Raw genomic sequence first — 25,903 nt, 5'->3', positions numbered from 1 at the left:
TCCAATTTTTTTAAAGCAAATAAAATTATAAGATTTAAATCATAAACCAAAATAGAGAATTTCATGCTACTTCACTAATAAAATTATTACACCATCTCCTCTATTTTTAACTATTGTCTCTCTACCCCTTTAAAAATAAATTCCTATAAATATGCCTATCCTTTACACTATCTTTTTGTTTTATAAATAGTAACCTCTTATTGATTATTTTTTTTCAACGAAGGAACGAAGAAGAAATTAATTCTCTCAAAGTCGTTCCTTCTTGAGAAAAAAAACACACACTCTCTCTCTCCTCCGTCCATCACCATTCACCACCACCATGGTCATATCCAAGGCCGCCTCGGAGTCGGATCTCTCCGTCCATTCCACCTTTGCTTCACGCTATGTCCGCGTTTCTCTTCCCCGGTAAATTAAAATTATTACACACTATTTTTATTGAGTTGAGAAAGTTGCTCGGATGGTAATAAGCATCTCTCACTTTTAATCCGAAGATTGTCACTAAGGGAGCAAAAGGGTGGAAGCTCCTATAGGAGGATTAAGAAAATGTAAAAAAAAAAGAAGAAAAAAACAGCACCCGAACCTCGGGCCTCGAAACACAACTTATTCTAACTTTTACAACATACTTAATATTATGCTTTCCAAAGAGCAATTCTTTTCAAAATCTTATGCGGATCTAATATTGCTCATGCAATTTGAATTTTAAATCCTTTTGCTTAACTAGTTGTGGAAGATCATGAACGTTTATAGGAGAATTTCTAGTTTCGTCTCTAATTTAGCAATTTGTTTTTTTTTTCTCTTGGTGTTTAAAATTCTTGAAAAATATTATTAATTTATTTATTTTGCAATACTTTTATTTTAGGTTTAAGATGCCGGAGAATTCGATACCAAAGGATGCAGCATATCAAATAATTAATGATGAATTAATGTTGGATGGAAATCCAAGGCTAAATTTAGCTTCATTTGTGACAACATGGATGGAACCAGAATGTGATAAGCTAATCATGGATTCAATTAACAAGAATTATGTTGACATGGATGAATACCCTGTCACCACTGAGCTTCAGGCAAGTTATCCATATTTTTTTTTTCTCTAACAATATATTTGATCGTGCACACATCAATTATTTCATCGAGTATATATGGTCTCCACATTGTCTTTTCTAAATATTGTGTTTGACTGAGTTGTTGTGCTTACATTGATTATTTCACCTAATATTCATTTTACGCACCTTCATCGAATATATTTCCACCTCACATAGTCAACTTGTGCGTAAGTCAATTATTTTACTAAGTATATATGATCTCTCACATTGTCCTTGAGTTAGTGAAGCAAACCCGATTTTTAATGCAGACACTGATTGATATATATATATATATATATTGTTATCGCTAAATGCAAATCAAAAGTATAATACACACGACAAAGTAATAACATACTAATTATGGATAGATTTAACATAGAAGAAGGTAATTAGAATGTGATGAGATACTAGAACATAGAAAGGAGATGAGAGATAAGTGAAAGCCAAAACTTCAACATAATTTTCACAACGGTTCTTTCTGATCCCTAGACCTCCTTAACATTAGCTAATTGGGCTTGGATCCCATTTAAAACTCTCTAACATTTTACTCGGCCCAATAATAGCAAGTGAAACAGTCTCATATTTGTCACGTCTAGGCCATAGGCCCCTATAAAGTCATCGTGGATCACAACAGTTAAAGTCTACGCATACCTCAATTATTTCATCGAATATCTACTACTTCGACTCCCACGTTATCTTTTTTTTTTATAAAAAAAAGTAATTTAATTTTTTTATATATTTATTTATTATTAAAATACAGAATCGATGTGTAAACATGATAGCTCATTTATTTAATGCACCATTGGGAGAGGGAGAGGCTGCTGTTGGAGTTGGAACAGTTGGATCCTCAGAAGCCATTATGCTTGCTGGATTAGCCTTTAAGAGAAAATGGCAAAACAAAATGAAGGCCCAAGGAAAGCCTCATGACAAGCCCAATATTGTTACTGGGGCCAATGTCCAGGTATGTTTTCCACTAAAAGCCCATCTTTTTCTTTTCGAAAAGTTACACATTTGATTCAGAAATATAAAAAAAAGATAGGATTATACCCTATTATATAGTTGATTAAATTGCATTGATAATATTTAAATTTTTATTAATTATAAAGGTATGCTGGGAGAAATTTGCGAGGTACTTCGAAGTAGAATTAAAAGAAGTGAAATTGGAGGATGGATACTATGTAATGGACCCTGAGAAAGCTGTGGAAATGGTTGATGAAAATACTATTTGTGTTGCTGCTATTTTGGGTTCCACACTTAATGGAGAATTTGAAGATGTCAAGCGTTTGAATGATCTCTTGGTTGAGAAAAACAAAGAAACTGGGTAACTTATCTCACCTTCTACGTTCTAACCTCGTATACATTATAATTTTTCGACGAAAGAAGTTCAAATAGACTTTTTGTCTTTGACTATACACACACTCTTTACTTCACAAAGATAGGAGTATGTGTCAATATACATCCATCCTACTCTTTCCAGATTCAGCACGTGAGATTACACTGTATATGTTACTGTCGTTTCATAAGTAATTAATAGTTGATTATAATTGTTATTTATTTAACAGGTGGGATACTCCAATTCATGTGGATGCAGCAAGTGGTGGATTCATTGCCCCATTTATATATCCAGAAATTGAATGGGATTTTAGATTACCATTAGTTAAAAGTATTAATGTGAGTGGTCACAAATATGGTCTTGTTTATGCTGGTATTGGTTGGGTTATTTGGAGGAACAAAGAAGATTTGCCTGAAGAACTTATTTTCCACATCAATTATCTTGGTGCTGATCAACCTACTTTCACCCTTAACTTCTCTAAAGGTAATTATTGCTCCCTCCGTCTCATTTTACCTGACATTTTTCGCATTTCGAGATTTAAACAACTCTATCTTTCATCGTAAGTTTTCATAGATCCTTTTAACATTTTGAATTATCAATTATTGTGACTTATAGTACTCTTTACGTAGTAATTTACAAATATATAAATTTCATTTCAAAAAATTTAAAGATTTCATATGCAAATGCCCGATCAAAATTAACCTGGTTGACTCTCGAAAAATAAAAAAAGTATCACATAAAACGGGACAGAGGGAGTACTAGTTTAATTATTTTTTTTGATCTTCACAAAAAATGTTCTCAAATGTATACATATCATACAAAAGCTTAGAAGATCACATGAACATATTATCGTCAAACTACTATTGTTACAGAGAACATATAATGTAACATAATATGAAAATATATTATCATCAAATTTGTCAGTACATAAAAGATAAATTTCTGATATTCTCTTGACTCGCAGGTTCTAGCCAAGTAATTGCACAATATTATCAACTTATTCGTTTAGGTTACGAGGTAAGCTCAAATTTATGAATAATAATATTTTTTTTGTTAATTTTAAGGTTATTATTGTAATAATTAATTATCATTATGAATTATGTTATTAACTAGGGATACAAGAATATTATGGAGAATTGTCAAGAAAATACAAGGGTACTAAGAGAAGGACTTGAAAAGACCGAAAGATTCAACATAGTATCTAAAGAAATTGGAGTCCCATTAGTAGCATTTTCTCTCAAAGACAATAGTAAACACAACGAATTCGAGATTTCTGAACACCTTAGGAGGTTTGGGTGGATCGTGCCAGCTTACACGATGCCAGCTAATGCTGAGCACGTGACCGTGCTCAGGGTAGTGATTAGGGAAGATTTTTCCCGAACACTAGCTGAGAGGCTCGTGGGGGATATTGTAAAAGTCCTCCACGAGCTCGATAACCTCCCAGCAAGAGTCACGGCTAAATTAGCCGCGATCGCGGAGGGTGAAGGCTCATCAGGGCATAAGAAATCCCCAATGGAAGTGCAATTGGAAATCACCAATGTATGGAAGAAGTTTGTTGCTGAAAAAAAGAAGACCAAAAATGTAATATGTTAAAAAAGAGAGTTAACTTTGTTCTTGTTTTTATTTGTGTGTGTGTGTTTTTTTTTTTTTGAGTGTTTTAGTGCTAATGTATTTTGAAAGGTTCAATTAAGTTTGGACCTTTTTTTTTTTGGTGTAATTTGTTTTCTTTTTGAGGTGTTTTGACACCTTTTGGAAAAAAAATAATTATTTTTTCGATTTATTATGTTTTTATTTTATTTTTAAGCGTTTAAATTTTAAATATAAATAATTTCGGTGTATGAGAATTCAAAATATTTGGCTTTAACATGATACTCATACATTATTTAAACTCTTAGAAATAAAATTTATATATTTAAAAATTATATATATAAAAATAATTGATAATTTAAAATATTAATAAACTATTTAAGAAAAATATATTCAACGAAGACTCTATTCTTTAAATGGTGTTGAAAAGAAAAAAAAATACAAATATTAATCATAGGAAGAGGAAAACTAAATATATTACTAATATTTTGAAGAAATTTTAACTGTAACTAATGTACAATGTGTTACACAAAATTTGACCTTTTTCAATTGGTGTATAGGGGCACTTTGATTAAGTGAATAAATATAGAGTATAAATTATGTTGCTCGATAGTATGGAGTATTAAGGTAAGCAAGATCGAAAAAGTAACTGATTCTTATATATAAAATTTTATTACGAAATAATTTTTTTGTAATAAGGATTTTTTGAGCTCTTTTACTGGTGCAAATCTTATATCGTAATCTCATGACTAACAAATACATTTAATGAATCTATTCGGAACACAACTCTCCCTCGTAAGTTATCTTAATCTATGTAAACTAAAAAGATAGCATAAAATAGATATTAATTAAAGTAGAAAGCTGCTCGTCTTTGTAAGCTTCACCTGTAATGATCTTCGATAAAAATAATGATTTTTTATTCAAACATATATTAAAACTCATTATAATTTTTTAGTTTTTATCAATTGAGAACTCAAAAGATCACATATTGTGACATTAATTACTTAACTAAATTAATTTTACCTAAGTCAATTTATTGAAAAATAAATTGTATTTTATAATTAGATTTAACCTCCCATATTTCATTTCACAGTTACGAAATTACCCTTTTCTACTGAACAGAAAATCGAGATCTGAGCTCCCCACCCCCACTCCCTTCACCCCACCCACCCCCAAAATTCTCTATATCTAACAATATATACATACACAAAGAGTGATACATATATATATATATATTCATGTATACAACGGAGATGGAGAAGAAGATGATGAGTTACGTCGTCGTTTTGATCGTTTTGTGTTGTGGGGTTACTCCGGCGAGATCGGACGGTTCCGATCATAAGTACAAGGCCGGAGATCAGGTTACTATGTATGCTAACAAGGTTGGTCCTTTCCATAATCCAAGGTAATGTTTGTACATTTGTGTTTAACATTTTTGGTAAAATGGAGAATGTGAAGCTGAATTTAACATTTCGTGTAAATTTGATTTTTTTTCATGATCGAGTTATGTAATTTGTGCTTTTCTAGGTTTAAAAATGTAGTATGTTTTTGTACATATTGAGCTTCGGTAGAGTAACCTGGAATGTATTTTGTGAAATTAGTTGAGGTGCGTGCAAACTGCTCCTGATATCAAAAGAAAAATTAAAGTAGTTTGTGGTGTGTATATATGTGCATTGTCCCGACTCCCGAGCCCGGAGTTATAATGTCCTTGGTTAATGAGTAGAAGTAAATTCACGATTTGAAGTTTATAGGTTTTTATCGTGGGCTCAAGTTAATATACAATAATAATTGGGTACGTTGTTTGAGCCAAAGTTATAATGGCCTTGGTTAATGAGAAGTGGATTTAGGATATGAATTTTATAGGTTTGTGCAACGGTTTCAAGTTAATGTCCAATAGTGATTGGGTTGGGTTCAGAATTTGACATTTATAAATATTGAGTTAATTCTTAATGTATATACAGGGTCGAGGCAAAATGTACTGAGTTTACGTGAACTTTGGTGACAATCTAGATACCTCAAATTGTTAATGAATTAATGGTGCTGGCTGGATTTGATGAAATTTTTCTTGATATACTGCTAGTTATTAGAGATTAAGTTGGAGTCCCTGACAGATTTGATGAGCTAACCTTGCTGCTTGCTTCTGTGTCCTAGAAAGAGATAAAGATAAGAAATTGGGATATGTAGATTTTAAGACTAAATATTTACTTATGTAGTAGCTTCTTAAAGGACACAGCATATTGCAACGATACGGAGTACAGTATCTTATGTGGCTGACTTCATTGAATGAAAGATGTCTATGTTCGATTACTTAAGTATATCAAGATAAAGGGAGTGATGATGCAACTTAGGTGGACGACAAGTCTACTAGCTTAAGTTATGTGGAAAGTTATATAATTCCTTATGTATGACTGATGATGTATGAATGCTTTTCGACTTTCATGAAGATTGATGAAAGTTAACTAAAGAGCAGTCGCCTCCTACTTTTGCCTTAGATTGTTCCACAACAAGTGTGAATTTTGGTTTGCTCTATTTGTCCTTCTAATGGAATCTTAATAACTAATAATTGTTATATAAGTTGTAGGAGGACTTCAAAAAATTTCTTTCTTCATGTTGGTATTATAGTATACGAGAAAATGAAAGAACAAAAGAGTGTGTCAATGCATATGGATGTTTGAACAAACTTAAGTACTATCACCTCATAATAGTACAAACTGCAAACTTCACATTCAAAATGTTTCAAACAACTTTAAGCGTCTTGATCAAAAAGAAAGATTCGTAGGACTCTTAAAAAATTAATCCAGACATGCATGTTTGGCTCATGGAGTTGGTTTTGCATTTGCCTTGTTCTTGTATTTCCAACATGCAACTTTCTGTTCTTTCTTTGAGTCATTGTTGACAAATGAGTCTCTTCATTTTTCCTTACTGAAGAAATTTGCGAGGTCATGTAGATAGATGTAGATAAGGAAAGATGGACCCAAAGCCTAGAGTGAAGTACAATGGGTTTTAACAAGTTGATAAATTGGAGATTGATGTACTTACAAAATCTTTATCCTTCTGTCACAACATTTTGACTTGAAATTGATTAAAAAAAACATATATATTTGCCCTTGCATATGTCCTGTATTTCCTTTTTGTCTGTGGAATAGCTCATGGATTGTTCTCTTTTTGCATTTTTCATTCCAGCGAAACGTACCGATTCTTTGATCTTCCATTCTGTGCACCAGGTATGCAATTAATGTTTAAGTTTCCTTCGTTTAAGTCACTCTGTAAATTTTAAGTTTCAAGCTTACCGAAGGATGTGTTTACAGCTCATGTGACTGAGAAAAAGGAAGCTCTTGGTGAAGTCTTAAATGGTGATCGATTGGTCAGTGCTCCTTACAAGCTCGACTTTATGTACGACAAGGACTCAGAAATAGTGTGCAAAAAGAAGTTATCGAAGGAAGAAGTTTCTCTATTCCGTAATGCCGTTGCCAAGGACTATTACTTCCAAATGTATTATGATGACTTGCCCATTTGGGGTTTCTTAGGGAAAGTCGATAAGGAGGGAAAAACAGATCCCAGCGAGTACAAATATTACCTGTTTAAACATCTCCATTTTGAGATCTTTTACAACAATGATCGTGTGGTTGAGATCAATGCACGAACTGATCCTAATGCCTTGGTTGATATCACAGAGGATAAGGAAGTAGATGTTGACTTTATGTACTCTGTGAAATGGAAGGAGTCAACTACTCCTTTTGAGAAGAGGATGGAAAAATACTCACAGTCATCATCAATGCCACATCACTTGGAAATCCATTGGTTCTCAATTATCAACTCCTGTGTGACAGTTCTTCTCTTAACTGGTTTTCTCGCAACAATTCTTATGCGCGTTCTTAAGAATGACTTTGTCAAGTAAGTGACATTTCAGTTAATATAGTTGGTTTGCCTACATTTGTTAGTCTTGAGAATAAGTTTTCTCTTTTGTGTCTAAATTTCCATTATTTCTTAATCGATATTCAAGGTATGCACATGATGAGGAGGCAGCTGATGACCAAGAAGAAACTGGGTGGAAATACATTCATGGTGATGTTTTTAGGTATCCGAAGTACAAATCGTTGTTGGCTGCTGCTGTTGGTTCTGGTACCCAACTCTTTACAATGTAAGTATATTTTATCTTGAAAATTTGTTATCATAAGCATAGATATCGCTAATGCTCTTTTCCTACTTAATTTCCAGGACCATCTTTATTTTCATTCTTGCACTTGTTGGTGTTTTCTATCCTTACAATCGTGGAGCTTTATTCACTGCACTGGTTGTCATATATGCTCTCACGTCTGGGATTGCTGGCTATACTGCATCCGCTTTCTACTGTCAACTAGAAGGAACAAACTGGGTATGTTTTCATGGCTCTAACACATCTCATTCTCATTTGAAACAATACTCTTTCCGTTGTATGACATCTTTCTATTTTTGGACATGCCAAAATGTTTTAACAATTCTATTGCAGTATTTCCAAAACTTTCGAGAATCCAATTTCATTGAACTATTCAACTTTTAAATCCTGAAAATATAATAAAACGTCAATCAACACCTTTAACTCTGTCCAGTTGAATAATGTATAATGAATGGAGGGAACATTCACCCCTAATTCTGATCTTTTTAGAACGATTAAAAGGAAAGTCATCCCTAACTTTGATTATTTATTCACAAAAGGGGATAAATCTGCATTTATAATTTTTTTTCCTATCTTGTACCTTGTCAACACCCGTTGCTTGTCATTTTTATTAAAATCATTCTTCTCTAGCATTGTTTGGGGGAAAATGAAGGGGTTAAACCGTTATATAACAAGACGACTGATTTGTTTCCCCAAGGTCTAGCCTGTGTAGTAAAGGGTCTAATTCTATCCCCTTGCTTTTTTTTTGCTAACCATAGGGAATGAAAGATAATACTTTATGTCTCTGAAGTAAATTATTGAACTGTTGAAATGTATAAAACGTACTCGCTTTTAAATTATTCAACTGTTGAAATGTGTAAGTTGCTCAAAAGCTATTCTGGAATCAGCTTCTATATCAGTATCTGCGGGTTAGTATTATTTGCCTAATTTCATCAAGTTAATTAAGATGACATGCTTTTCCTTGAGTCGAGGGTCTATTGAAAACAACCTCTACCTCCCAAGTTGTGTAGGGGTAAGGTCTGCGTACAATCTAACCTCCCCACCCCAGACCCCACTTAGGGGTTACATTGGGTATGTTGTAGTATTGTCAAGTACATTGCTATCTTAGCTAACGAAGCACAACAGCGGAAAATGGAAGTGAGTGCATCAAAATAACAAGATGGTGTTGTTTGTGCCTTGCAGGTCAGGAACTTGATATTGACTGGGGCATTGTTTTGTGGACCGCTGTTTCTCACATTCTGCTTTCTTAACTCCGTTGCTATCGGCTACACTGCCACTGCTGCGCTACCTTTTGGAACCATCATGGTCATTTTTCTAATATGGGCTCTTGTAACATCACCTTTGCTCGTATTGGGAGGGATAGCTGGAAAGAATAGTAAATCTGAATTCCAAGCTCCTTGTCGTACCACCAAGTATCCAAGAGAGATACCGCCATCGCCTTGGTACCGTGGAACTCTGTCTCAGATGGCAATGGCTGGGTTTTTGCCTTTTAGTGCCATATATATTGAACTTTACTACATATTTGCAAGTGTTTGGGGTCACAGAATTTACACAATTTACAGTATCTTGTTTATAGTCTTCATTATCCTTCTAATTGTCACCGCTTTTATAACCGTGGCATTGACATACTTCCAACTTGCTGCTGAAGATCACGAATGGTGGTGGAGGTACGTTGCTCCTTCACCCTTTTAGAATCAGCAATTTCGTTCTTCATTTCTAAGGAAAATGTGACATGCAAGAATCACTTTCGTTAAGTTCATGATCTCTCTGCATACCGCGATACATTTGAGGTTGTTGACAATGATGTAAAGTCCTCAACTTTTATATGTTATTTCGCCATGCAGGGCTTTCCTTTGTGGTGGATCAACTGGACTGTTCATCTACGGATACTGCTTGTATTACTATTATGCACGTTCCGATATGACAGGGTTCATGCAAACCTCATTCTTCTTCGGGTACATGGCTTGCATCTGCTATGGTTTCTTTCTCATGCTCGGGTCTGTTGGTTTCCGTGCAGCCCTATTCTTTGTCCGTCACATATATCGATCGATCAAATGCGAGTAAAGTTGTTGTCTGTGGTCTTCTACATCTCACAGATTGCTTTCCAGATTTGGTAAAGGCCACAATCAGGTGTCAAATAGGAGCATGTAGGAGAATTCATTTTCTTGAAAAGAAGCTTGTATTATCATACAATGACAAATTTTTTTCATATATAACTAGGCATTTTTCATTTGCAGCTCAAAAGTTTACAACAATGATGTTTGAGGAGGGTAGGATGTACGTAGAGTCGTAGACCTTATCCCTGCAGCCTTACCTTTGCTAGGTAGAGATTATTTTCAGTAGATCCGCGAACAGCTGAAAACTCAGTTTTCTAGTAACATGATAGATTTTAATTTTGCTAATGCTATATAATCAGATAGTACTAGGTTAAGATGATCATTTATTTGATACTATTTTCTTTTTAGTAAGTTTAGAAAAAAATGTCTTTTAGCCATATAATGTCATGCCGCGTATAAGATCATAAGTTTGAGAAGATTGGAATTTTTTATGTTATTAAAGTCAATATAACTAAGATGTTTATTCAAGGATGTTAGCTCACCAATTCTATCAATTCATCCTTATTACTATCACCATCGCCTGTGTTATCAACTACCGTTATCATCGTCCATCATTATCAACTATCAGCACTCACAACTATCATTTTTAGCTACAACCATCATAGTTGTAAATTTCTACAACCGACCATCATCGCCATTAGCCACTAGTTATAATCTTTAACACCAATCGAAATAATCACCATCAATAATCATCATTATATGTCATTGATTACATTTATCATGCACCATCTTTTAGCTTTCACTATCATAAATCATAACTATCAATCGTCACCATTAATCACTATTATCAACCACCATCACCATTAGATACTCTCATAACACCACCATAACCAATATCATCCCAATTGACACCTACAACCACCATCGCTAGCCATAACTAACCGATCACCATATAATTTTTAAAAATATCTATTAGATATAATCATTTAATATTTTCTTAAATTTATATTACTAAGTCTTAAATATAGACAATTGTATTGATCATTTAAAAATATCTCAATTTTTATTAAAATTTTATATCAAGTCAAACTATGATAAATAAAGTGAATATACAATATTTCTATAATGTCTTTTTTTTTAATTATTTCTCACCCAACATTCAATATCCCCATTGAAGTTTAATTAATTCCAACTTCACACATTACAGGATCCATTTCTAAGATCAACAACACTCCAAACAATAATATTTTTGTTTCTAAGAACTCAAACTCAAAACTATCATATTAAAAGTGAAAAAATCTCAACAAGCTATCAAACTCAAAACTATCATATTAAAAGTGAAAAAATCTCAACAAGCTATTATTATCTGACGATCAACATGTTATATTCTATCATAAACAATCGAGCAAAATCGATTTCTCTCTTTCTATTTACTTAATATGAACCCTACCCGTACAACACATGTTGTTATTTTGTATTGTAATGGTTGTCTTTTCCTCTAGTGAAAAATATTCCAAATTCATTTTCAAGTCCCTTTGGCATTAATATTTTTGAACAACAAAACATTAATGGATCTTATGCCAAAATTGTTAAAGCTGTATTCACATTAATTAAATATCTGCATCACAATAAGTATTTAAGAGAAAATTTAATAAGAAAAAAAATGTACAAATACAAAAACAGTGAAAAATGATTAAAAAAAAAGTGATATATATTTATAAAGTTTCACTTTTTTATGTGCAGCTTTTAAGATTTGTCTCTGTGATAACTGCAGGGTGTCTGGAACTCACTTTACACCTTTTCATTAACTGTAAATTGGACAATTTTTTTTTTAAATTTATTATATTTTATAAATTATTTGATATTAAATTCGTAAATTCGTGTCAAATAGTAAAAAAATTATTTGTTTTTAAAAAATATAGTAATTCATGATTAAGAGATCGATCTTAGAATATTGACAAATGAAGAAGGTGAATACTATTTTGATTTCGATTTGAATCGAGAAAAAAATTATAATACGATGGAAGTCATTAATTATGTAATTTAGTGGAAAGATTTATTCGATACTATTGTTTTAATCATTGTACCAAGAACTTTTTCTATTGTATTTAGTGATGATTTCAATTTAGGCTTTCTGATATATTATAAATGAAAGTGTATCATATAAATTAAAATAATTAATAAAGTAATTAATTATATATATATATATATATATATATATATAATAAATCATTCTTGGTCTACTTTTCGGTTTATCATATCAAGTTTTATATTAAGAATTCCCTATTGTTCAAGGGTTTTTTGAAGATTTAACATATAATAATAATTATGTAAATATTTATATACAATGTATTAATTATTTTTCTATATATACTTTATCTAGAACAAGAACTATTGAGTTTATGACCATTCATAAATTTAACCATTGTATTGTAGATTCCCATTTACTATTTATATAAATAGAAAATAATCAAAAATGTCTCTAGACTATCGCAAATGATCTATATAAATATGGCCTTCATTAATTTATTTTGCTAAAAATAGTCTTTCGATTACATTGTGGCTCCAATTATTAATATCCATCCACTCAATTCTCTGACTTACCCGACTAAATTTAAATTTGTTTTAGAAAATCTTGTATCGGAGATAAATCGCTCAAAGATAATTTCATATATCTAATAAGACTTGAATTTGAAATTTTTAATTAAAAACGAATGAATACTTATCACACGTACACAACTCATTATCACGCGTACACAACTCATTAAATTCTTCAAGATCTCACTATTTTTTGTAATAGAAGATTGACTAGAGACTGAATGGATTGTGTTTTTCACAAGATAAAACTGAATAAGCCAAAAGAAAAAAAAGAGAGAGGATATATTTCACCTCAAAGAAATGTTTCTTTTTTTTGGGTAAAAAAGTACAAATTATAATTTTCACATGTTGACCAGTAACTTTAAATGAAACTTGTAAATACATACAATAGAGGGTTGGACACAAAAATATGAAATATATACAAAAAAAGAAATAATTTTTTTAAAAAATTTAAGTTAAAATATTTGAATTGAAATTATGTTAAAACATATAAACTCATAAAATAAGTAAATTTTAAGATACATATTCTAAAATTTAGAACATTCTTAGCAAAAAGTCTAATTTTATCGCTAAGCGTGGAGAAAGAATCTTAATCATTTCGATACATGTTCATAGTTTTCAAAGGAGTTAAACTATAGAATGTCATATGGTTAGGTCAGTCATATATAGTTAGGTCAACAAAAGCATCAACATGTATAGCAAGTATAGTTGAAAAAGTGAGGTGTGAAAAGAATAAAGTATACGTAGATTTAATTTTATCATTATAAGGTAAATAGTCTGGTTTAGAAGTTATATACTTAGGTAAAAAATATTACCATACTTGGGTAAAAAACAATAACATATTATATGTATAATTGTATACACTTCATTTTTTTGAGACGTACGTTATTTGTAACCCTAATTATAGTTTCATAACTGAGGTATGAGATGAATGAAGTATACACATATTTTATGCTTATCTTTATAAGATAAAACGATTACTTTTGAAGTCATATAGTTAGGTCAATATCAAATAACATGCTAAAAATAATTTTGAGTACACTTCACTCTTTTCATCTGTCATTTGTAAATCCAAATACTATTTCACAAGTAAAGTATTAAAAAAATGAAATATACACAGATCTAATCCTTATTTTGATAAGATAAAGAGACTACATTGATACTCATATAGTTAGGTTAAACCAATAGTATAATATATATATATATATATATATATATATATATATATATATATATATATATATATATGTATATGTATGTATAGTTACATAAGTGAAGTATCATATAATTAGGTCAATACCAATAACATTCAAAATATAATTTTGTGTACATAAATTCACTCTTTTTAGACGTTATTTTCGATCCTAAGTATAGTTTCATAACTGAGTTATGAGAAAAATGATGTATACATAATTTTTATTCGTATTTTCATAAAATAATTAAAAGCACCTTTTTGAATTCATATTTAGGTCAAATAAGTATCCTTTTAAAAGCACCATTCTTTTCAAACTTTATTTCTAACACGGCCAAACTCATAGACAGATTTCTAAATTTATTGGGTTATTTTCCTCAGGTACCTCAACTACGTCATTTTCCTATTGAATCATTGAACCACTCATAATTTGTTCCTTTTAAATATTGTTGGCTGATTTTGATTGGTTTTTCTATTGTAAATGCCTTCAACTGTGTTCATATTATAATGACTTTGATTGAATGAATGAAGACAAACTGTGTGTCAGTCTCAATTATTTTCTAATGTGTTCAAATGACTTGAAGTAAAACACAATTATTCTCGAACATTTTCATTATCAATTGGACTAATAATGACTTCTGAAACAATATATATATCATCATCTATCAACACCCCTCACAAAATCTAATTCTGTATCAGTCAATAATATTTAAAATGAACAAATTATGAATGTTTCAATGATTTAATAAGAAAATACCGCAGTCAAAATACCTGAGGGAAATAACACAACAAATTCAGAGATCTATGATATATTCGACCTATCTAACACTAAGTAGTTATTCTATATCATGTCATATAGTTAGTCCATCAGTCCATGGAACTCAAAAAATCATAACAAAATAGCAATGAAATGGAAATGTAGTAGTTAGTCCACATTTAAAGATCCAAAATGCCTTTATATTAAAAGCATACTATATAATAAAATTCATCAATATTCTAGTAGTCTCTCTCTCATCAATACATGTAAGTATATATATATATATATATATATATATGTATGTATGTATATATATACACATATATATATGTATGTATATATATATATGTGATATGATGAGAGTTTTCAGAAGAGTGAGGGGTCATATACTGTGTGTCTTGTCTAGGGTTGAAAATGACTAAAGCTTCTGCATACACTTACAAATCATGGCACTGAAAAACATGGCATTTTAATGAGCATTAAAATTGGAATAGTACTATTGATAAAGACACTAGAGTAATAATAATAATATGTCAAAAATAAAAAAATACATTAGTTTTTTAGTTCTATTTTCCAGCTTTTTCATATATTCATTGGTCCACAAAAAAATTAAATTAAATCTATTATATATAGCAAAGTGATTTTGGCTTCATGTTCTTGTGTGATATTGAATGTTATGAAATAGACTTTATAGAATACATAGCTTTAATCCTATTTCCAGCCTTTTTCTTGTACTCATCATTTGGTCCACCACTCAAGACCATATAATTGCCACGTGGCTTCTTATTTTTTTTATTTTTTTAATGAAAATTGACTTTTTTTAATTTCGAGACGACGATCTATCGAAAATAATTTTCATCTAACTAAAAATGGGGGCAGATAAGATTTGTGTATATCTCGCTTTTTTCAAATTTCATTTTTTGAAATTATGTTAGAATGTCTTGTTACTATTATCAGATTTTGAGACAAAAATCTATCAAAAATAATTTATTTTTAAAATCTAAAAATGCAGATAAATAAGATTTATGTACATTTCATGCTCTTTAAAGCTTACCTAATGAGGTTACACTTATATTGTTGACTATTAATTTGAATATCGCATTAGAGAGAATTTCTTCGTCTTTAAATAACTAGATGTCTGGATTTAAAATTTGAGTACGTGAGAAAAATCCTCATGAAAAGTGTTTCTCCATTGTTAAATCATATAAGCATAACAAATAACATAATCAATGTTTTACAAAAAGAAAAATTCTCAAATATTTAAGTAGATAATTAATATCCATTTCATAGTTATGTTTAGGTTAGTTCTTATGAATTGATCAATAATAAAAGAAAATTATCTTCAAAAACCTATCATCAAAGGCCTTGGAAGAGATCTTTAGACACCTTGAAAAAGATATGAAAACCACTTAATATATACTTTCAATTTAATCCATATGATAAATTAATGTTTCATTCTCATGAATTCAATGATTAAATACTTTAAATTCTTTCATCAAAGAATAGGTTTTATTCATATAAATCTTGAAATTAAACCATAATATCTTTTGAAAAAAAAGTAATATAATGAGATTCGATCAATTCAGATTAATTTATCGAATCTCTCAGATATTAGGGTTTTCAACATCAAGAGTAGATGCATATGTGAGAGATTACTAAAAACAAATATTAGACTCTTAAGCATATTCTAAATTTATATTTGCATATAATTAAACTAAACTAACAAATTGAAAAAATAGAATACATGTAGGGCAAGATTAAAAAAAAATTAAAATGATAAAAACCAACTTTATTCAACTAAAGTCTTACAATAAAACATAGTTTACATTGTTCACTCATATAAAAAATCAAAAACTTAACTAGCATTTTTCATCATAACCACCAAAAACTAATTATTTCAACTAAACTTGTTAAAAGAAAAAAAAAGCTACTAAATATTTTTCATCATCTTCTATAAATAGAAGATGACAAATAATAATTATTAGTCAAAGTAGCATCTTTTGATGATGACACACTTTGAAATTGTTTATTATTACAAGAACTACATTTTATTATCTTCATGACATGTGATGATGATGATGATGAAGCACAAACACTTTGTCTAATTTCCATTGCTTTTGCCATTTCAAGGTTGGCTAATTCAATCAAACACTTTGCTTCTTGTCTCTTCTCTATAGCCATTGCCTTTTCTTCCATTGCTATTTTGAGTATTTCATTTGCTTCACTTTTCAATCTTGTTACTTGTGTTGTTGCCTCTTCAATAATTTCTTTGACTTCAATATCATTGTTTTGGACTATGTAATTATTATTATGATGATGATGATCACTTTGATCAACAAATGATGAAAAATTGTGTGTGTTTTGGTTGAAATAATTTGGAGAAGTGAAAAGCTCAAGATCAAGATTAGGCAATATTTTTGAATATTGATCATGTGGTGGGATATGAGTTGTAGTAGTAGGCAAGAAAATTGGTTTTGGTATTTGCATATCATGACATTCTTTAGTAGTTGTACTTTGTGGTTTGCATGAATCTTGATGCTCAATAAATGTTTCAACTCTGAAAAAAAAAACACAATAAAAATGGGAGGAAAAAAAAAGTAGATTAATTAGAAGAAACATACTATATATAACTCAAATTTACTATCAGAAAATCGCTAATTTTTAATTAAAAATATTTCCAACAAATCTATCAGAATTTGACTCATATAATATCGTCGAAAATTAGTGATTTTCTGATAATAATATTCATGTTTTTAACTAAAAAGATAGTGATTTTTATAATCATATAGATAAGGAAGAAATTTTCAAATGTGAGCACACAAAATATGTTTGTACATTTACAAGACATATATATACATTAGGTTTTAGACCTAAAGGATGTTACCAATTCAAGTAACATGTGGTAATCTCATCTTGATATATGTGTATAATTTTTATATATAAGATAGTGTAAATTTACTTTTTACGCTATTAAGTCACTTAAAAGATTTTTATAAATTTAATTTATATCACTAAACAATGAATTAAACCTAATTCTATTTGACTACATAGAAATGACATTTTATAATGAGACAATCTTAGTAGATATAGACTATTTAGTTATAAATTAACCAGCTACGAATTTCATAGCTAATTCTTTAACGTTTTTTAGTAGTATATTTAATATAACCTAGATAATAAAGATACGCTGATGATAAAAATTACTATAACAATAACATATTTAGTGGAATCTGAATAGGACGTTGTAACCTTACTCCTATGAGGATAAATAGATTCTATTTTTTCTTATAGATTCTCGACTCAAGTAAAACAGAACACAGATATATAATTAAGAAGATGAATTTACCTAGAGAAAACTCTTCCACAATCACAAGAATGGCCTCTAGTACCACAAGTTTTGATGTGAGCTTTATAATCTGATTGAACAGCATAACCTTTGTTGCATTTTTGACAAATCCATTGTTTGTAATTGCTATGTTTTCTTCTAAAATGTTTTTTGATTCCAACAAGATCACCTAATGCATGACATGGATCATGGTGCACACAACTTGGCTCTGGACACACATATACTCTCTTCTTAATAACTTGATCCATCTCATTTTTCTCTTCTTCCTGATGATCACGTTGAAAATATAATCAAGTAAATGAAATTATATTTATATTTAATTAAAAAAATTAACATATCTAATCATATAATCTAATATGTCAGTTACAATTTATGTGACTATATTTAACTGGGGAGTGACGTCTAGAATTGAAAGACTTTTGAAAATTATTGTCGAAAACTAAGCCTTAGCAATTTGTGTGATTATTATAAATCATTTCAGTAAGAATAAACAGAGAAATTCTAAATATTAAAATGTATCGTTCTCGTAATAAAAAAGAAGAAGAAGAACTTCATGACTTGCACGTGAGGAGATGTGTTGAAATATAAAGTATAATTTAGTAAATAAAAATTGTATAATTCTCATCAATATCTTTCTCGGTCTTGTGGCTAAGATCAAGTGTAACATCTGTTCTTATCAGATATATGAATTCTCCGTCTACACATGATATTAACTCATTTTTCAAAAAGGGGAAGACTCACTCCCTATTGAACGAATGAAGAACTTGTGTTCTATCGAACAGTTTAAGATTTTAGATGAGACGATATATTGATGACGTAATTATACATAAATTAAACTACCTTCTTCTTCAACTTCCATGGAACCTTATGGCGACGACGATGCATTTGTAGATTTTGCTCTCTTTGAAAGCTAAGGTTGCAGATTTCACAAACGTAACGATCAGATTCCATTAACATCTCAGCTGTAAGATATACAACTTGTGCATCGGGATCTGTGCAAATTCGTAAATTTAATTATTACGAGTTCAACAGAATTCAATAGCATTCTTACCAGTCGAATAACCCTAAACATATGTGTGTTAGCAATAGTAGCGGAGCCAGTAATTCAAATATAATTTTCACATCTAAATTTATTAGGTTAAGAAAATTTTAAAAAATTAAATCTATTAGGTTAAGAATTTTTTTTAAAAAATAAATATATAAAAATATAATTTTCTGACGAAAGGGGTTGTATCAACCAAACAATCTTTGTTACCTATAGCTCCGCCCTTGACTATAAAGATAAGGTTAAATCATAATTCAACTTTCTCATCTATAACGTTTAAATTCTGAATTCAAAAACACAAGGTCGGAGATAGAAAAAGCCAAAAGGAGGTTCATCTGAATTCTTTTCGTTACATCCTCATGAATCCTCTGATGAAAATTCTGTTTTCGTCACTGACTGAACATGTTGATCAATTTAGAAATATAATAGACACACAAGAGCTAAAACTCAAGTGTTTTTTCACATAATTATCAAAAAAAGTACCATTTTCTTCATATATTTATGTAAATTAATTTTTTTTTAAAAATATACTAATTAATTAATTAAAAATATATATATATACCTGGAGTACCAGCAGGTCTTCTTTTTCTTTTGATAATAAAACCATTTTCTGGGGAAGAAAATGGATCAGAATAATTAGAAGGAGCACCAAACAAGAAAGAGTTGCTAGTTAGCATAGAGAGAGAGAGAGAGAGAAAGAGATATATTCAATATGATGAAATATTGTTTTTTGCTTCTTAGCTTTTTGTATATAGATGGATAGATAAGGAGAACCAGTTAAATAACAAACCTAATATATATAGTACGATAATAATATATTCAGTATAATTATATATGTAGTACGATAATGATATATTTACTGTAAATTATACGACTGGTTGAAATATTTGTACCCTTAGAAAGGGTAGGTGTATACAATTTTATCCTTGCTAATATATAGTACGACAATAATATAGCAAGTGTAATCACACAATCATGTAGTAATATGTTCAGTGTAATTGCATAACTGAAATATGAAAACAGTAGGTGTATACAATTTTATCCTTGCTAATATATAGTACTACAATAATATAGCAAGTGTAATCACACAACTATGTTAGTAATATATTCAGTGTAATTGCACAACTGAAATTTGAAAACAGTAGGTGTATGCAATCTTAGCTTATAATTAACTGTCAATATATAGTACGACAATAATAAATTTAGTATAATCGAATGACTGGTTGAAATATGTGTACCCCTAGAAAGGGTAGGTCTATGTAATTTTATTTTGATCAATATATATAGTTTGATAATGATATACTCAGTGTAATAGCATAATTAAAATATGAATATAGTAGGTGTATGCAATCTTTTAAGTACTATCAATGTATAGTATTACAATAATGTATTCAGTATAATCGTATGACTTGCTAAGATGTATGCAATTTTATCCTTAACAATATATAGTACGATAATAATATGTTCAGTGTAATTGTACAATTGAAATGTAAAATTAGTGAGTGTATGCAATCTTATAGCTAGCATTATATATAGTACGACAATTATATATCTAGTATAACGGCACGACTGACCAAAATATGTGTACCAGTAAAAAGGGTAGATGTATGTAATTTTATTCTTACCAATATATAGTATGAAACTAACATATTTAGTACAATCAATGTCAGAGCAAGGAATTCCACAAAGAGTGTTCAAAAATAGCACGATAAAAGCTCTTTTCAAAAAATAAAACTAGTGAAATTCAAACAATACAAGCACCACTTCTTTAAAAGGAGGCGAAAACACTGGGCTACAATAACTTATTGTGTCAAGACTATCCAAAATATGTTATCAAATCATTTCATGTATCATTTAACTTGTATTTATAATATTTTTTTTCCGACAAAGGATATCCAATTGGACACTGAACATCATGTGGCTACACCACTGAGTATAATCATACGACTGACAAAAATACGTATATTCTTAGAAAGAGTAGGTATTGTGTGTATGCAATTTTATCCTTACCAATATATATAGTACGATAAGAATGAAATGCTTAAACTAGCAAACATCAATGTACTAAGGTAGAAAAGTATCTTACCAAAATAAAAATAAGAGTTCGATCTTAGAATTATACACTTTATAATTTTGTATTTTGATTTATTTATTATTAATTTTCAGAATTTATATTCATATACTTAATTGCTATTCATCAAAGAAATACTTTATAAGTCTTTAACATATAATACTGAGTTCGGAGCATAAAGGGTATAAAATATTAACAAAAATTCCAAAACGTTATATAAATTTTATATTAACCAAAACGGCAAAATCGCTGGAATAACAACGATTTCCTCCACCTGAAAAAGCAAAATATAATTTTTAAAAAAAAATTCAAATCGCTACCTAGGCAGCGAATTTCATTTTTTTTAGAAAATCTAGGCAACAATTTCCATTTTTAAAAACAAAAAAAAAATGAAAAATTGCTGCCTAGGTAGCGATTTGAAATTTTTTCAAATGAAAATCACATTTTGTAAAATCGCTGCACTAGCAGCGATTTTGCTTTTTCCGGTGGAGGAAATCGTTGTTGTTCCAACAATTTTACCATTTTGGTTAATATAAAATTTTATATACGATTTTAAAAATTTTATTAATATTTTATACTCTTTAGGCTCCTGACTCATATAATACTCATTAACTAATTTTAATCACCTAATTCTAATTAATGGGTTCTTGATTTGATAAGCATGTTACCAATTATTCTAGATATTATATTATATATATTATATATCAATATAATCAATATATTAATTAAATAGAATTAATGAAAATGTTCTAAAGCAATTGAACTGTGTACATTTTTCAAGCCTATTGTATAGAAACTTAAACTCTATACATAAATAATACAATTCAATTAATTATAATAACTATAACTATTTTTTAAGTGATTCGATTATTTTAATTTTCTTATATTATTAATGTATAGAAGTAATAATATTTAATTTCAAAATTTATCTCACTTTTTTTTTTTGAAAAATATATAAGTAGCACAAATATTTTTTGTATTAATTAGACGTACTAATTTGTACTCTAATGAGTGAAAATTCCCTTGAGATTTGACATTTGTACAAAGTACCTAAAATAGGACCAAACATCTTTTCTTATCTAAATGAAATAATCTTTTTTTAGATATACGAAATGTGGGAGCATGAGAAAATATTTTTGTACTTCTAATTTGTGAATAAAAAAATAATCTAAAAAAATATCGTCCTAAGTAATAGTTCATGTAATATATAAATTTAAATTTAATCAGACTTAATATAAATATTAAATATAAAAAAAAATCTAATATATATATATTAAACTTATTATTATTATTATTATTATTTATTTTATTTTATTTATTTTGGTAGTTGGGAAATCACTATTCACTAATTATAAAAAGCCAAAGAAGAAATGATTGTTTTGTACAAAATTGGTGAAAATGAGTCTTCTACTTTATTGGTTTCATATTCTGTCTATGTTATGAAGTTTCACGTGGTAGTTTTTATTACAAATTTATATTTATGTTGATAAGGTAAAAACAAATAGAATATTTATCGAAATTATTTTTCTAATTCATAAAAGTAAAATAAGGTGTAAGTAATAAAATTTTACTTTTTTTTGTATCTTAAATTAGTTGTTTAGTTTCTCTTTATATATATCTCAAAATATTATTAATAAAAAAATTAATATTTTACTAATTTATTATAAGAAGTTTTTTACGATTAAGAAAAATAAAATCGAAAAAAAAGGTAAAATAAGAAAATTAATCCTTCCTTCATTTTTGTTCATATTTAACCTGACACCCTTTAAGAAGTAAAAAAATACATTGTAATTTTTCTATATCATCCTTTATAATAAATTCATGTCTTTGAAAAATTATTATAATTAATAATTAGAATAAACTAGAAATTAAGTGATAAATCTCTTAATTTTCGAAACTGAATATTTATTTTAATATAATGGATATAAGTAAAGATGAAAGGACGAGAATAACTTGTGACGATTATTTATAGAGGTAAATAAATAGATTAATTTTATTGATTTAACAGTTTATATCCAACAATTATTGATCTAATAATTAAACACAATAATTATTTATCACAAAACAGGTGTTGAATTATGTAAGAACTAATTAAGACAAGTCGAAATTGTTTTGTCAATTTTCATTTTCCTAATCTTTGTTTCATGATTAATATCATTTTTCATATGTAATTTAGCCTTGATAATGACTTGACTTATCTTGTTCAACAATTAAATAAATAAATTAAATGCTAATTAATTAATCTAACAACATAAACATAAAAATTGTCCCTATTTGGCTCTTTGGAACCAAACAATATCACATGAGACTTCAACTATTATTATTATTATTATTATAGAAATAAATTGATGTAACAAAACTCTTGAATTTTATTTCTTCGTCGACATCATATAATATATTTTTTAAGAAAATGTCACCAGAGCTCAATTAAAAAATTATTTAAAAAATAAATAAAAGATCTTTAATGATTTATTTTTGTAAAAATCGAGAATAAAGTTATTATTATATACGTATCAAACCATGAATTAGTAATTAATTTAAAGTTTGCAATTAGACTATCAGAGTTAGAAATTGACTTGTTAAAAATATTTTTGATAATTTTTTTTTGTTAAAAATCAAAAATATTTTGAGCGATGAAATAATTCTAAAGTGGCTCCGTCTCTATATCCAGATAGTCCTTCTAATTTATATGTTATGGAATAATTTTTTTTATGAGTATGTCAAAATATTAAACGATAAAAATACTATAGTACATTTAGTAGTAGTACAAATTTTGTTTTTAAAAATCGAAACATTAGCTCGTGGTTTCAAACAAAGCCTTAAATAAAAGTGAAGGACCAAGTTGCTGCAGGTGCAATTATAATCTATGTCTTGGATCTGAAAACATATCATTTGTTTGGATGTGAAAAATAAAAAAATAAAATAATAATAATAATAATAATTATTAATTAAAATAAAATAAAAATATAATACGATAAATATTCTAATAAAATAACAATTTGTATTGGTATGAATTGTGGGGCGTAGGGTTGAGATTTCGTTGTTCTTAATTAATTAGAAGTTTTGAATTAAAGCTTATGAGAATAGAAAAGAGATTTTGATAGGGGCATGATACTAGAAAAATGGATTCTGCAATATGCGAATGTGAATTTAGTTGAGCTTAGATTTTTACATATCGATATAAGTTGTGATAGGATAATTGAGACAGTTCCTTCAGCTTTAATAAAGATTTTGAATTCGAGCTCGAAATCCTGCTTGAAGCACCATCCAAGAAATGTACCATGTATACAAATTTAGTTTGAGCTCTATGTGTGGGGATATCAGATATGTGAGAAATAATTATAACAAAAAAAAAAGACGGTTGAGACGATCCCTCCACCTTTAACAAAAGATCTCGAATTTCAATTTAAATTTGTTTTTGGAATCTCCGAGCCCATAAATGAACTATGCAATATGCATACACAGATTTAGCTGAACTCAATGCGTGCGAATATCAAATATTTAATGAAAAATAATTATAACCAAGAAAATTGAATCGTACCAACGTGAAATATGATGAGATAGTTGAGATTCTTCTACTCTTAACCAGATATCTTATATTTATGCCCCAAAACCCTATTAGGATCGCTGCCCTAGAAATGAACCCTACAATACACAAGTTAAAATATAATCGAATTTTAATACAAATATCGAACATGACCCCGAAAGAGATATATATATATATATGTAAAAACAAAAACAAAATTGAATTTCAGATTAGTTGTTTTCTAGTGTTTGTAAAGGACCCTCACCCCACCCCCACCCCCACCCCACCCACCCCACAACCCCCCTATTGAAAGGATATATATTCTTACATAAATAAATAATTTAGATTCTCTAATCGATGCAGCATATTACAAAGAATGAATGTCTTCGTCAGTCTTTCAATTATATGTTCCCTTACTCATTATCATCAAGATACCTTTTCTGGTAAATTCATTTTATTTTTTTTATTTTCTATTTTTTTTATTTTTTTGTTTATATGTAAATATCACATGAATAATTAAGTGATAAAAATATTTAGTAGTTCTATAGAAATTTGTGAATATTCAAAAAAAAAAAAATGAAATTGTAAAAAAATATATATTATATTATATGTTACTCTCTTCGTTCCATTTTGTATGTACGCATCTCTTTCTATAAATAGTTAGACCACAATACTTGTCATATTTATGCATAAATTATCATATTTTGTCTGTTATACTTTTGATAGAATAGTTAATTAATCTTGTCATTATTAATAAAGTTGAGTTAACAAAACATTAAATAAGAGTACAAGAGTAAAGTTACATAATTTCTTAATTCAAGAGCAAAGTAAAAAGGTAACATATGAAATGAGACGGGGGAATATATTATTAGAGATACTACATAGACACACCACTATCATATATACTTTCTAAATATTACATATTTTATCACTAATTAAGAGTTTATATCATATATTGAGAAAGATACATGTATTTTTGACATTAGATATATTAAATTAGGGAGAGAGGCGAGGGAGAAGGAGAGGTAGTTGAGCGAGATTGTTATGATTCCCACATACATGCGAATCACACTAGATATATACACTTGATACATGTATTGTATGTATATGTGATAATATCAGATACATAGAAGAATGATGAATGAGATGAGAG

The 25,903-nt window shown here is 29.0% G+C and overlaps 3 protein-coding genes and 1 pseudogene across 3 annotated transcripts; 3 read left to right on the top strand and 1 right to left on the bottom strand.

The window, feature by feature from the left end:
- The first annotated feature begins 319 nt into the window (after positions 1-319).
- LOC101251185 (glutamate decarboxylase-like) lies at positions 320-4,008 on the top strand. The gene is given in 7 exon segments (NM_001319326.1): positions 320-405; positions 860-1,064; positions 1,843-2,043; positions 2,189-2,403; positions 2,645-2,898; positions 3,380-3,432; positions 3,529-4,008. Coding segments are annotated over 7 exon segments (1,494 nt in total).
- A 1,078-nt stretch (positions 4,009-5,086) lies between these two features.
- On the top strand, positions 5,087-10,402 carry LOC101251477 (transmembrane 9 superfamily member 4-like). Its single transcript, XM_004239786.5, has 7 exons — positions 5,087-5,407; positions 7,186-7,226; positions 7,311-7,896; positions 8,006-8,143; positions 8,221-8,377; positions 9,341-9,825; positions 10,003-10,402. The coding sequence occupies exons 1-7, from the start codon at positions 5,241-5,243 to the stop codon at positions 10,220-10,222; spliced, it is 1,794 nt and encodes a 597-aa protein (XP_004239834.1). The 5' UTR covers positions 5,087-5,240; the 3' UTR covers positions 10,223-10,402.
- A 6,128-nt stretch (positions 10,403-16,530) lies between these two features.
- Positions 16,531-19,924, bottom strand: LOC101268284 (zinc finger protein SHOOT GRAVITROPISM 5-like). The gene is made up of 4 exons (XM_004240155.3): positions 19,716-19,924; positions 18,949-19,100; positions 18,109-18,374; positions 16,531-17,319 (listed from the first exon to the last, which is right to left on the bottom strand). The coding sequence occupies exons 1-4, from the start codon at positions 19,828-19,830 to the stop codon at positions 16,707-16,709; spliced, it is 1,146 nt and encodes a 381-aa protein (XP_004240203.2). The 5' UTR covers positions 19,831-19,924; the 3' UTR covers positions 16,531-16,706.
- Positions 18,736-18,893, top strand: LOC112941594 (U2 spliceosomal RNA; annotated as a pseudogene).
- Positions 19,925-25,903: the final 5,979 nt, after the last annotated feature.

The sequence above is a fragment of the Solanum lycopersicum genome, chromosome 5 (genome assembly GCF_036512215.1).
Source record: "Solanum lycopersicum chromosome 5, SLM_r2.1".
Taxonomy (NCBI): domain Eukaryota; kingdom Viridiplantae; phylum Streptophyta; class Magnoliopsida; order Solanales; family Solanaceae; genus Solanum; species Solanum lycopersicum.
This window is presented reverse-complemented; position numbering and strand designations above follow the sequence as displayed.